General features: G+C 37.6%; 1 protein-coding gene across 4 annotated transcripts in view; it reads right to left on the bottom strand.

Annotated features, from left to right (window-relative positions):
* The window catches only part of dlgap4b (discs, large (Drosophila) homolog-associated protein 4b), a 194,114-nt gene that overhangs the window by 44,580 nt on the left and 134,892 nt on the right, over nt 1–14,642 (bottom strand). For 2 of the 4 annotated variants that reach the window (XM_022675702.2, XM_022675700.2), the window contains exons 6-9: nt 14,296–14,522; nt 12,041–12,139; nt 9,937–10,087; nt 7,510–7,774 (exon numbers count right to left, since the gene is read on the bottom strand). In XM_022675702.2, the coding sequence (XP_022531423.1) occupies nt 7,510–7,774; nt 9,937–10,087; nt 12,041–12,139; nt 14,296–14,522 (742 nt within the window). The remainder of the gene's footprint in view (nt 1–7,509; nt 7,775–9,936; nt 10,088–12,040; nt 12,140–14,295; nt 14,523–14,642) is intronic. The other 2 variants (XM_022675704.2, XM_022675703.2) reach the window with 1 other exon arrangement.

A 14,642-nucleotide genomic window follows, 5' to 3' on the forward strand; every position in this document is an offset into this window, starting at 1 on the left:
AAGTGCAACACACACACACACAGAAACTCCGCTGCTTACACACCGCACCTATTCTACCTGCTACACACAATGACAACAAAATCATCCCAATAATACATATGAATCCATTTTCACTCTTTCAAAGAGAAGTCAGTGAAGTACAACACATAAGCAAAAACAGCCAAATACACATAAAAAAAAATACAACCAAAATCATACAATCCCACCAATACCTCTACCCATCTCCAGCTTCCTTTTTTTTTCCGTAAACTATTAAATGCACAGGTGTAAAACTGCAATGTATAAAATCATACACTTACCCTGCATGATTAGTCTTTTTAAAGAGAACAAGAGAACAACAATAAGAAAACTGGACAGAGCTCAGTGGAACTTGACAAAAGTGTACTGGGAGCAGATGTAGTGGGCATGGTCTGAAAGGGGGTGTGATCTTGTTTCATATATTCTCAGAAAACTATAAACATAATATTGTAAAATACATATTATTTGATCTATATCTGTATAGCGGCCTACTGTGTATATTGATCAATTACCATATTTGTATATTTATGTTCCTTCTTAAACTTTACTGCACACTTAATCCTGCATCTTTTTCCTTTTTTAACTTTTTTGGTAGATGCTAACTGACTTCCACAAAGTACACTCTATATGAAACCTGCACTATAAAGTTCTCTAAATATCGTGTAACACAGGCACAGTTACAGTATTTGCTCCACCCTCCATTGAACTCAGGATCCAATAACTTCCATGGCCACAGGTGTATAAAAGCAAGCACATAGGCAGGCAGACTGCTTCTACTAAAATTAGTGAAAAATGGGTCGCTGTCAGGAGCTCAGTGAATGACTTAAGTAATTTTTTTCTACGGGTGATGATTTTTACTTTTAACAGGCCAGGATTTTTTTTTTCAATTGCCTGCCTGACATTATACCACTAAATAAACTTAAAGGATTTCTATTCAAGCATTACATAAAAAGCTTGCATGTTTAATAAGGAACATTACTGAAAAGTATAAGTGTAATTGTGATAGAAAATTTAAAAATGTAAAAATATAATAAATAATGAATAAAACTATAAAATTGTCTTTTTCCTAAATGTCATTTTAAAATCAATATTGTCCTGAATACAAATCAAAGTTTCATGTCAGTTCATGTCCTCCAAACATTTAGTTTCATTATGTTTGTCTAGTTTTTCTGTATTTTTTTTAATTATGCAGAATGTGGGTTTAATTCATGTTACTGATCTGAAATTATTAAGTAGAATAGAGAGAAAACAAGCAGTTCTGTATGTGTCCCGTAGGAGATTTCAGAATGTAAAAAATAGGTTATTTACTGCAGAATAAAGGTTTTTTTTATCACTTACACCCCTGTATGAAGGACAAGGCATACAGTAGAGTAGCACGGTCCCACCTGAGTCTCACCTGGGTGTACCTGTAAACCTGAATGAGCTAGACTATCAGGAACACTGCCCTCTGTTAGAGTTCTGACCAATCAGAGGAGAGATCCCCACCGGCTACGCTATCAGCCAATCAGCATCGAGGCGTCTGTATCACAACAAGCCGGAGAAATGGTGCGGATTTATTCCCTTTGACTTCAAGTCAGACAGAAGTGTGTGAGGTAGAGAGCGCGTGTGGTTGAGTGTGTTTAGTGTGTGGGAGGGGTAGACAAGAAAGAGAGGAGAGGAAAGCATGGGCGAGCAGCATCCAGCTCCAACATCAGCCGAGAAAACGAGCCCAGCCCTCAATAAAACCAGACCCGAACCCGCCCTGAACATTAAACATCAGCTAAACCTTAAATAAAGGTAGAAGATCCTGTATTTACCTGCTCACGCTCCATCACACATCCCCGCATCCAGCATCTACCCCTCATATAAACCAGTCTCCACTGTCTTCCACCGCTTCTGAAGCTCAAACAGCGCAAAAACAGCAGTCCAGCCGCGCTAAAACAGAAAACACGCGCTCCACGTTTAAAAACGCGCCTTAATAAATGAGCTGAGCAGCGCGCGGCGTGTAGTAACACAGCCCGTGTCGTGGTCCACGTCGCGGAAAGAAAGGATCCGGAGAAACGCCTTCTGTATTGTGCATTGGAGTATTGTTTAGGGAAGCGGCGCCTCAGAGCGCAGCCGTTGGATAAAAATGCTGTCAATCACTCCACTCCACGTTTTTAATTGGTCAAAACCGCAAGTGGACTCCCTTCCAAGCCAATCAGGCGCGGGCATTGCAACACCGCTTGCCTCCCGCCCCTGTCTGATGCAAACAGTGAGGCAGACATGAGGATTTAGGGAGGGGAGAGAGGAGGAGTGGCAGGCAGGACGGAAAAGAGAAATACTCACGTGGGAAAAGATTCACATGGGTAGATAGATTTTCTCTGCTAGTGCATCTCAAAAAATTGAATATCAATAAAAAGTTACTTTATTTCAGTAATTCAGTTTAAAATGTATAACTCATACACTGCTTGGCCAAAAAAAAAAAAAAGATGTAGGAAAGCATTCAGTTCTGTACGATTTTCTGGGAAAACACTGCACTGACTTGGGACCTGATATAACACCAGCAAATAACATGGCTCTCCAAACCATTACTGACAATCAGTAAATTTTATCAAGAGACCAGAGTCTGGAGGAAGAGTGGAGAGAAACACAGTTCAAGCTGCTCAAGGTCTCGTGTGAAGTTTCCACCAATCAGTGATGGTTTGGAGAGACATGTCATCTGCTGCTGTTGGTCCACAGTGTTATATCAAGTCCAACTTCAGTGCAGTGCTTTCCTGAAAAACCTTACAGCACTTAATGCGTCCCTCTGCTGACAACTTTTATGGACATGCAGATTTCATTTTTCAGCAGAATTTGGCACACTGCCCACACTGCCAAAAGTACCAATTAGTCATGTATTATATTATACAATATTCTAATTTTCTAAGACACTGATTTTTGCGTTTTCATTGGCTGTAGACCATAATCATCAGCAATAAAAGAAATAAACGCTTAAAATAGATCACTCTGTGTGTAATACATCTATATAATATGAGTTTCTCATTTTTAACTAAATTACTAAAATAATGTAACTTTTTAATCATATTCTATTTTTTTGAGATGCACTAGTATATGGATGGTATTATTACACAAGACTTGTATTTTCCAGTTTGGACAAATATGATGGATGGACTGGTGATATACTGACTGGAAAAAAAAATAACTAAAAGTACCATATTTCAATACAGACTTTGTGGAAAAAAATATAATTAAATACAGTTTTTTTCTAATTAGAAGGCCAGTTACACAATGCCTGTTCATATGACTTCTATTTATCTCTAGCAGACATGTATAAAGTACTAGAGACCTGGACTTGAAAGTAAAAGTACAAGTGCTCTATCAAAAAAGTGACTCAAGTAGAAGTTGAAGTGTTCTGTAAGCATCACACTTAATTGGATATACTAAAGTATTTTACATTTTTGTAAGTATTACTTATTGCATGTAGTTTATTGTAAAATGTACTACTCAAGTACTGAAAGTAAGAGTATAGTACTGTGGTTAGTAAATAATACAAAAATAAGTGGAAAGTTCTCAGAGTTAAAGGCAGAACGGGAGCAGCGAGTTCTACTTATAATCTTATAAATATACTTATAAGATCTCAAGTTTGGGTCTCTAGTGACAAGGCAGCTTTATCAAACCCGGTGACATTACAGAGCATCTACCCCTCTGGCTTTAGTGATGTGGTTTTGGAATGATTCCTAACATTTTTATAACTGTAATATGTAACAATAAAGCACATAAAAATGTATCGGAGTAAAAGTTTGGAGTATTAAACTCACCGAAAATACTTAGTAAAAAGTAAAAGTGAAGGTAGGAGAAAGAAATAATACTCCAGAAAATACAGATAGGCATTTTAGTGAATACATACAGTAGTGATGTTGTTGTACTTCATTATTATACATCTCTGATCTCTAGTAACGCCTCCAACACTAGAAGGAAAGCTCAGAGGAAAGCTCAGCTCTCCGGCTCTGATACATCAGCCAACAGACACCTGTGCTGACCAACATCACACTAAGAGTGATGAGGGAGAAAGCACTACAGACCCCTGAGGGAGTAAGGCCAATTGTGCTCTCCCAACTGTACTAAGGGCTTCAAACAATCATCAGTAATCATCAGATTACAGAGACTGTGCCTTAAGGCCGATTCACTTGGACTACAACATTTTTAGATGTAAAAAAAGGAATGGATTTTTAATAGTGATTCTTTACACTGACTCCAATACACTTTTGACTTTGACTCAATAAATCTCCATTCATTTAGTTAATCTATCTTTGTTCTGCTCCTTTTATCTACTCTCGAGAGAGTTATTGTTATAGTTTCTGGTTCTTTGTGGAATATGAACAGACCAGGATGCACCTTTAAAAACGTTATAAAACAGCTAGATAACGGGCCATCTTTCATAAGTCATTCTAAAAATGTTTAGATCTGCTCTGGAATTTGTTTTCTTTAAACTCTGCAGTTTTATAGTCAAAATGTTTGCTGCTGCTGCCAGGATCATTTGTTTGGTCCACAGCCATGATAATAGAGCTCTGCTGCTCAGTGGAGCTTAGCTCTGATTGGTCAGGCTGATGTTAACTCTTCTGACACTGCAGAAAATCTCTGATTAAAAATCTTATGCAGTGTTGCACTCCGATCTAGTCCGAAAGTCAACATTAATATACGTTAAAATTTAATTTTCTAAAACTTGATGTGCATTTTTTACGTCCGTAAAAAACAGATGCAGTGTGAAAAGGTTATGATTCCTCTAAAATCCGCCCAGGAAAAAACAAAATCACAATTTTTAACACAGATTGGAAGGATTTATTGAACAGAATTAAATTATTACAGGAAATCTGAAAGATAAAATATAGTTAGCTTCCTTAGTTAAATTACTTGTAAGAGCCATTGTAAAATGGAGCTGTTTTGTGAAAAAGACATTACTCCCAATGCCAGAACGCAACAAACAGTAAACAGTAGGCTGTTCAATAATTGATAACCATAGATCTAAAGAGAAATGGGAACAGGTAAGGCAAAAAAATATATATAAAAAGAGACATCAAGGGTAAAGATGACATTCGAGAATATTAATATCTTAAGAAAAAAAGATAGAAAATAGGAAAAAGTAGTAGCACAATGTGTAATAAATATTAAACAAAAAACAAAATGTACAAAAACCAAAATAATCCTGCCTGCAATTTCAGACATTCATACAGAAAAATCCATCACTATTCCATTTGATTATAAAGGGCTGACTCTTCTCCAAGACTATATGTAGATATGTGCGTATCATCACTGTTCATCAAAACTGTCTTCAAATGGCAACTTTACAGATGAGGATAAAAAGCTTTTAATGAAAAGCCAAATGTAAAATTATGATAATTCATTTTGAAACATTTCTATTGGTCAATTCTCCATGAAATTCTGCGACAATTACACAATGCAAGTTATGTTAAATATTTAAAAAATGTTAATGAAAAAATGAAGAAACAAAGCTTTTGCAAGACAAAGACACTATATTCAGTAATATGGTATAAGGTGATATTCAGCACACAATATATTAATTTCATAGTAACTTTTAAATCATCACTGCATTTTATTTAAACACTACGAATGTAATAGACATGTAATAGCAGCTGTTATCTGTTATCAAAAGCTACCACTGTTCTGCCCTGATGCTCCAGCTATTGAGTGTGCAAAAACTTAACATTAAGAACATTAGATCTCATCATCATCATCATCATACATTATCTCATAAATCATAAAAAAAAAAACAATTATCATGATTTTTTTTTTAAATCAACACATGCCTATACATCCTAATAACATTTAATCTAGCTATTTTAGGCATATCTACCCACACAGAGTTAGAACATGTTTTTGGTGTTTTCCAAGTTTTGAAAAGGTCTTTGAAAGACCACTTTGCACTGAAAGTTCAAGCTGAAAAACAATTTTAGTAGTCTTTTCACTCCTGTTTATAAAATGTATGTAAGGAACTGTGGAAAGCACTGCTGCAGTCGTTAATCTCAAAGAAAAAAATCTTACAGTTTACCTCTTTAACACAACACATTAAAAACAGTAATATTTAAAACATTGTATACAATTTTAGAAAATTACCATTCATATTTGAACTCAATGGCAAAACAAACACACCTCACACATCTGAGCTCCTTCAGAAGCAAACAGACCACAAAAGAGTACCATGTGCACCAAGTGCATTTACTTACATTTATGGACTAAAGCTCTTAAAGGTGACCCAGAAAATAAAAAAAGCACTTTCAGATTACGGCTAAATAAGTGAAACAGAACAATGACTAATATGGCACTGTTTCATTTAACATTGTTTAAGCAGCTGTGGTGGGCCCCACACTTCACCTCCCCACTCCCCCAGCGACACTTCTTAACGCAATGCCGGCAGAGACATCCATTCATTTGTAAACTCTAAACTAGCGTAAATTACACGATAATAATGAATAAATAATTTAGCATCACTTATCACACCCTATATTAATTTATTGCCTCTTCACAAACTGTCGGTATAGGGCTACAATAACAATGTTAGCTAAGGTAACTGTCAAAAGACTGGCCCTGAGTAAATTTCAGCTTATGTGTTATGACTGAGTAGCACTGTTGTGGTAAGTTTATGAATAGAATAGCCCTGCTGAAGTAAATATATGATTAGAATAGCACTGCTAAAGTAAATGTATTATAAAAATGGCATTGCTGAGGCAAATAAATATGTTCAGTATTCAGCCTTCTGCCTTTGGCAAAGCTTGGAGATTTTGTTTGATTTCATCCAAAACTATTTTATCCAAATATTTTATTCTAGGGCCAAAAGTATAGTGTTGTAAACCGGATCAGGACATTTTTCTCTGTGACTCAAGTTATGTACCTTCTATTCATACATTCAAGAACAACTGGCAACACTTTACTTGGTGGTCCATTTTATGGCCTTGTTGATGCTTAACTAACATTCAACTGAATGTCTATTAAATGCAACTTAACCCTATGTCGAATGATTCAACCCTACACCTAACTCTAACCTTAACCATTAATCAACCCTAAAATCTAACCCTATGCCTAACTTTAACCCTAACCTAAACTTTAAATCTAACACTAAACCCAATCAAAAAATGTTAAGATTAGAGTTTAGGTTAGAGTTGGATGTAGTGATACATTCAATAGAGCATCATTTACTTTCACCTTTCAGTTCAACTGCATTTAATAGACATGCAATTGAATGTTACTTGAATGTCATTTGAGCATCAATGAGGTCATCAAATGGACAACCCAAGTAAAGTGGTACTGAACAATTTACTAAACAACAATTTCAGGTTTAAAAAAAAGGCTTTTCACATCTCATCTGTTCTAGTGGTTTCCTTAAATGTCCTCCACTCTGCTCTGAGAGCACATATGTAGAATTTACATGCTCATCCAGACCTTGATCAGTATAAGCAGATGTGTTTGGCAATACTTGGGTGGGGATCTACAGGAGCTGCCCAAGCATGTACTCACCGGTGCTGGTGCTGTAGGTGCGGACGGTTGTTGCCGTGGGAGGCGGGGAGTCTGAATCCACGGATGCTGTGTCATCATCTTGGGAACAACCAGCTTGGATGGCGCGGAGGTAACTATGGCTACGGGAGCGGAAGCACGTGGGCGTGGGCATGTCCGGAAGCTCGTCCGCCCGGGAGTGAGAGCGGGTGTGCGGGTGTGTGTCTCCAAACACAGACTCCGAACAGGACTCCTCCCCATAGCGTTGGTTTAGGTCCGAGTCCCGCACCTGGTGGGACAGAGAGAGGCTGATCCGGGTTGCCAGATTAGAGCAGTTCTTATGGCTTGCCAGGTTGGGCAGTATGAAACAGGGCTCACAGTGCTGCATGGTTGTCTAAAGCTTCAAAGACTGAATTTGTGAGTCTGTGAGTGACTGGTAAATGTTGTGAAATAACACTAGAGACCACGTCTGATTGGTGAGGAGGGGGTGTGAGGGGCGTGCTCAGTAAATCACTCTGACAGGTGTCACAATAGTAGGGGCAGTAAAACTCTTTTCTACACCTCACTTAATCCTAAACAGTACTATTAACCCATTAGATCTTAGACATTTAGTTCAGAAACAACTATAATGAATTGTTTAATACAATGAATTTAACAAGGTACATGCATACCTTATTACGGAACTAAAGGCTGCAGTTAGCTAGCTAGCTGGGGTTAACTAGCTAAATAAAGTGCACCCTAAAGAAAAAAAAAATATATGGAATGATATTATGATTTAATAGGCTATTTATGAGTAGCATCAACATCCTAACCATGGTGAATGCCCTTGTCTCCCCAGTTTCCCCATTTTTTTTGAAAATCAAAATATTCACCCTAACAGACATAAATCTACAAAAACTAAAATTACGTCACAATATTTTTACAGTATTTTTGTGCTAATAGTTTTCTTAATGATCAGACCAAAGATTAAACAATATTTGATTAGTTCTAAGAACACACTATTGTAAAAACATAAATGGTCATGTTTTATTTTGTATAATTTAAACAATTATAAACATTCAGTTGAAACAAATAACTGTAAACTTTAGTCTTTTCTGTAAACACCAATTCTCCAAAAACTTACCTTAAGAATGTATAGTGTGAGATAAAAAATAATTTAATGTAACAATAAAATCTATTACATTGATGTTTACAGTTACAGGCAGATTTTATTGTTACAATAAATAGAATGTGAAAAGATACAAATTATAAACAAAACTAGCGTTAAAGCATCATAGTAAATAGCAAAATAACTACAGAATAGACTGATTTCAAGACAAAATGTTCATTTTTACAAATTAATTTGGTATTTTTAAATATTGTTTAATAACTATATCACCATTATCATGAATGATGCAAATGTGGCACAACCTTAGCAATGACTTCTACAAATGGTCAGTTGTTATAAAGGCTGCATTATGGCGTGTTGTGATGAGTTAAGATAACTGAAAACAACTTAAATAAGATTGGTAAAGTGAAATAAATTAAGCATGCAATAAATTAGGAATTTTGGATATTATAGTCAATATAAAAGTTTAGGCCAGTGGTGATGAAAATCCTACATGTTACTGGATATTAGATAAAAAAATGATGTATGGTTATTGAAATCTTTATGGAAAGCACAGCTGAAAGGAATTTTAAGTATGCGTGTGTGTGTTTATGTGTGTGTGTTCGAGTGTGTGTTTGTGTGAGAGAGTGAGAGAGCGTGAGATGACAGCCACCTGTGCAGAGCAGCTGTTGTAAGAGCAGTATAACAATAAAACTGTCATGCATTAACAGTAGAGCGAGGAAGACTTCAGCACTATGAATGAACCAGTGGAAGTGACTCTATATAGCCCTTATATTGTTACTCTATATGTTCCTTCCTACATTTTACACACAAGCAGCTTTATATGGCCACAGAATGTGGACTATTAGCCACAGTGACTTTGAAGGGGAGTGAATAGGATCCTCTCAGAGCTGGTGTCATTCAGAGCAGTCAGAGCTCAGCATTAGCAGCCAAAGCCATTACATGCCAGTGGGCTTAATTTATTACAACAGGGCTGTAGTTCCAGAGCTGTAATTGATCATTTGTCACTCGGGTGAAGTGGTAGAAGAGAGAGAGATGAGTGGAGAGGGTTAGAAATGACGCCGGCTAATCTCAGAGGCACATGACATGCACTTAGGGAAAGGGACATTATTCAGTTCAAACTCCCACTAAAACCGTTTCAGATTGACATGAATGGCCCAGTAAAGGACCAGCGACTTAACTAGGACAAAGACATGCATGATGTCAGTCTGAAAGGGATTTTTTTAATGGAGCCTTTTTAAACAGAGCTACAATGTAAGATGATATTATGGAATGATAAAATGGAAGATGCACACAGACATCCGGGGCCAGTTGTGCACTAGGACACTGAAAGGTGGGCTGACCTGGCTGATGCAGCTGTTGCGTCCGAGTGTGCTGCAACTCTGACTGAAGTCGTCGTCATCCCAGCGGGGGAACGGTGAACTCCCTGAACCTATACAGTCCAGATTATCCAGACTGCGATTACCCGAGAACTCACGCAGAGATGGAAGACAGCTGAGAAGAGGAGAGAAAAGACAGAGAAGAGGAGAGAAGAGAACAGAAAAAATAAATAGGAGAACAGTAGAGAACATGAGATATAATAAAAAGAAGAGATTAAGAAAAAAAGGAGATAAAAAATGAGAAGAGAAAGTAAAAGAGAAGAATGAGATACCAAAAAAGAAGGAACACAAAAAATAGAAGATAAGAGAAGGAAATTAAGAAAAAAGAAGAGATGAAAAAAAAGAATGAGAACAGAGGAGAACAGAAGATAGAAGAGAATATACATTGAGAAGAGATAAAGAAGATAAATCAATTAAAAGAGTTAGAAAAGTAAAAAGGATTAATTACTGTAAAAAAGATGAGATCAAATGAAATGTAAAAATGAGAGGAAAAGACCAGATGAATACATCGGAGGAGAAATAAAAGGAGAAAGGAGTCAGAGAGGAAAGATGGGAGGAGAAGATGACAAAAGAGATAAGAAGAACAGAGAATATAACAGAAGAAAATCAGATGAGAGATGAGAAAAGAAGATAGAGAAGACAATGAGATGATTTGAGTAAGAGGATGAGAATATATAAGATAAACAAAAGAGAACACAAGTAAATGAGCAGAGGAAGATAAGGGGGAAGAGAGATCGGAAGAAATGAGAAGATAACAGTAGAGAATAAGAGTTGTGTTGAGGTAGGAAAAGAAGAAAAATAAAACGTTTAGAAGATAAAAGAATAGGATAAGATGAGATAAATAGAGATAAGAGAATAGGAAAAGAGAGAGAAAGAGAGAAATTAAAGAAGAGATGATATGTGAGAAGAGAAGGTGAGAGGGTAAGGGAAAGAGAAAGAAGAATTAAAGAAGAGAAAAAAGGAAAAAAAGAAGACAACAGAATAGAAAATTATGAGATGTGATAGATAGAGATAAGAAGAGAAGAGTAGAAAGAACAGAAGAGATGTGAGATGAAAATAAAAGAAAAAAATAGAAGATAAATGAGCACATTTGAGAAGAAAATAGAACAGAATAATAAGAGAAGAAAATGTGAGATAAGAGGGAAAAAAAGAAAGGACAAAAGAACAGGGAAGAACATTTTGACCCACTAGTCTTAAGAGTCATCTTTAAGTTCTGAGTTCTCTTTTCTATATAAAGCATATGGACACAGATAAGCCATGAGTAAAGCTCTATGCAGTGATGTAGAAATAATTTGATTCAGATGAAGAATATGTATAATATGTAGCCCTATGCCTCTAAAGTCACCCAGTTATTCATTCAATAAGCCATCAATCCAGTTACACCAACCTACAGTATATTTATTTTATTGATGCATTGGACTGAAACCTTGGATGAGCAAGCAGCACTAGATACTTGTCATATTTATGAACTCAATCTATTCTAAGGTCGTTTTAGAGCAAGCTTATTTTCAATGAGATTCAACAGAACAAGGCACTGTCCAATCAAATTGAAGTGACGAAGACAATGACCATACAGAATGACGAGTCGATTCTTGTCATTGTCTAGTAAAATAAGGGCACTTAGCATTCAGGGCAAGCTGGAGCGAAGCCCACAGACTCTGAAGAGGCTTTCCCCTCTTATCTTGTTGAACTGATCTCTGATCATTACTGTTATTGGTCAAAAAATAAAAAATAACTCTCTTGCAGATGCTCTGTTGCATCCAAAGCTCAGTTCAATGGGGAAAGCCACCCAAGAGTTGTAGAACCGAGAGCCATACTCATTCATCATCTCATAGTGGGAGTACAGTGTTCCAATACAAGTCTAATTCAACACTAATAACTCATATAGCTAGATCTTGTATGGATCTTCTATGGTCTTGGATCAGCACTCCACTACTCCCACTCTAAGATGAATACAGACCCTGGTCTCTGTATTAATGGAGAGCTGCAGGACAGTGGTGTGGCGCCTCCCAGTGTGCTCAGTGAGGAGCTGCAGTCAGCCCGCCGGCAGGCTCCTCACTGCACTGACCTTATGGAGCGTCCAATCTGCTGCAGGGTGGCGATGCTGTGGAGGGGAGACCAGAGGGCCTCTAGATCCCCCTGTAGCATTGCATAGTCCAGCGGACGGCTGGGGAGGGAAGGAAGGTTAGAGGGTGGAAGGTTTTAAGGGGGAATGATGGTACGAAGGGCAAGAGGTGACAGAGATTACCTGTCAATTACCTGTCTGCACAGATACTCAACCACCAATAAATACTGTACATCCATGAATTTTAAATACAATTACCTAACCACCCATAATCCTTTCCAGGGTATGTACGGTGACTTCCAAAAGTATTCACACCCCTTGAACTTTTCCTTGAACTATTTTGTCACCTTACAACCACAAACTTAAATGTATTTTATTAAGTGATAGGCAAACACAAAGTATTGCATAAGTTTGAAGTGGAACAAAAATGATACTAAATAGAGCCACCACTTGTTGCAATTACAACTGTAAGTGATTTTGGGTTTTGTCTCTTCCAGCTTTACGCAGCTAGAGACTGAGATTTTTGCCCATTCTTCTTTAGAAAACAGCTCAAGCTCAGCCAGGTTGGATGGAGAGCATCTGTAAACAGCAATTTTCACGTCTTGCCACAGAAGCTCAGTGCGATTTAAGACTGGGCCATTCTAACACATGAATATTCTTTAATCAAAACTATTCCACTGTAGCTCTGGCTGTATGTTTAAGGTCATTGTCTTGCTGGAAGGTGAATCTCTTTTCCAGTCTCAAGTCAATTTTGTTGCCTTCAACCGGTTTTCTTCCAGGATTGCTCTGTATTTAGCTCCAGCCATTTTCCCATCAACTCTGACCAGCTTCCCAACTCTGTCCCTGCTGAAGTAAAGCATCTCTACTGCATGATGCTGCCACCACCATGTTTTACAGGGGGGATGATGTGTTCAGGGTGATGAGCAGTGTTACTTTCCCCCCCCATAAAGTGCTTTGCATTTGGGCCAGAAAGTTAAACATTGGTCTCATCTGACCACAGCACCTTCTTCCACATGTTTGCTGCATCTGCAAACAGCAATTCATATGTTTCTTTTAACAATGGATTTCGTCTTTACACTCTCTCATAAAGGCCATATTTGTGGAGTGCATGAATTATAATAGTTGTCTTACATATACATATTCTCCCACCTGAGTTATGGATTTCTGCAGCTCCTCCAGAGTAACCATGGTCCTTTTGTCTGCTTCTCTGACCAGGGCTCTCTTTGCTTGATCTGTCAGTTTGGGTGAATGGCTATGTTATAGTAGGTTTGCAGGTATAGAATACTTTTTCTATTTTTGGATGATGGATTAAACAGTGCTCTTTGGGATGCTCAAAGCTTGGGATATGTTTTTATAACCTAACAACTTTATCTCTGAGCTGTCTGGTGAGTTCCTTGGTTCCTTCTTGATGCTGTTCGTTCACTAGTGTTCTCTAACAAGCCACTGAGGTCTTCGCAAAACAGCTTTATTTATATTGAGACTAAATTACACACAGCTGGTCTCTATTAACTCATTAAGTTAAGACTTCTGAAGGCAGTTGATTGCACTGGATTTTTTTATTTAGAATATTATTTTAGAATAAAATGCTGAAGGCTGAATACTTTTGCACGTCACACTATTCAGATTTTTATTTGATAAAAACTTTGAAAACCATGTATAATTTTCAATCCGCTACACACCTCCGCAATACGTCTATCACTTAAAATCTCCATAAAACACATTTAGGTTTGTGGTTGTAAGGTCCCAAAATGTGGAAAATGTCAAGGGGTTTGAATAATTGCCACTGTATATTAGAATAGTGGTTGGCAAACAATAAGTAATGATAGTGTTGAATTTTGTTCATTGTGGCGTGAGTCTGTGCTTTATTTAATTTTATTCAGCTTAAAGCAGTTTTTTTTCCCATGTTTGTTTGCGAATTGTCAACATTGTTCCCCTCAGAGAATTAGCAGTGCTGTATTATGACAAATTACCACAGAACCTACAAAAATGCAGATGAATTTTCTCTCACCAACAAAGCAATACAGCTATTTTTTTAATTCACACTGTTCGCTTCCACATTTTTTGCTGATCAGTAGCAGAAGGAAAGAGCAGGAGGACACAGAATATGGTGAAAGAAGAAGACACTAACTGTGCCAACTCTAACACATAAGCGAAAACAGATTGATAGACTTTATGACTCTGTGTGTGTGTGTGTGTTACAGAGAGACTGATAGAGAGCTCTGGTGTATGTTTCTGTTAATGGCCATGTGAACACTTACTTTCTGGAAGGGAACTGGTCACTAAGGGATTGCTGCGTGGCCCGTAGGTAGCTCTGTCTGCGGGCAGCGGATTTGGGTGAGGGTTTTGGGCTATTGTCCGAATCGTCGCTGTCCTCCAGGTCCCCCATGGCCTTCACGTAGCTGCCACTGCGCATCCGCCTGCAGGGGATCTCCCCTGGACCCCCAGTCCGGCCTAGAGTCCCACTCCACTCACCCGTGGAGGGCATCTGTGCATAAAATTTGTAAATGGTTGTTTAACTGCAGTCTAAATATGGCTTACACAGCCTAAACTGTGTACAATAACCTTATCATTTAAACATTTTCACACACATACTCCTTAGATTATT

Source organism: Astyanax mexicanus, chromosome 5 (genome assembly GCF_023375975.1).
Source record: "Astyanax mexicanus isolate ESR-SI-001 chromosome 5, AstMex3_surface, whole genome shotgun sequence".
NCBI lineage: Eukaryota > Metazoa > Chordata > Actinopteri > Characiformes > Acestrorhamphidae > Astyanax > Astyanax mexicanus.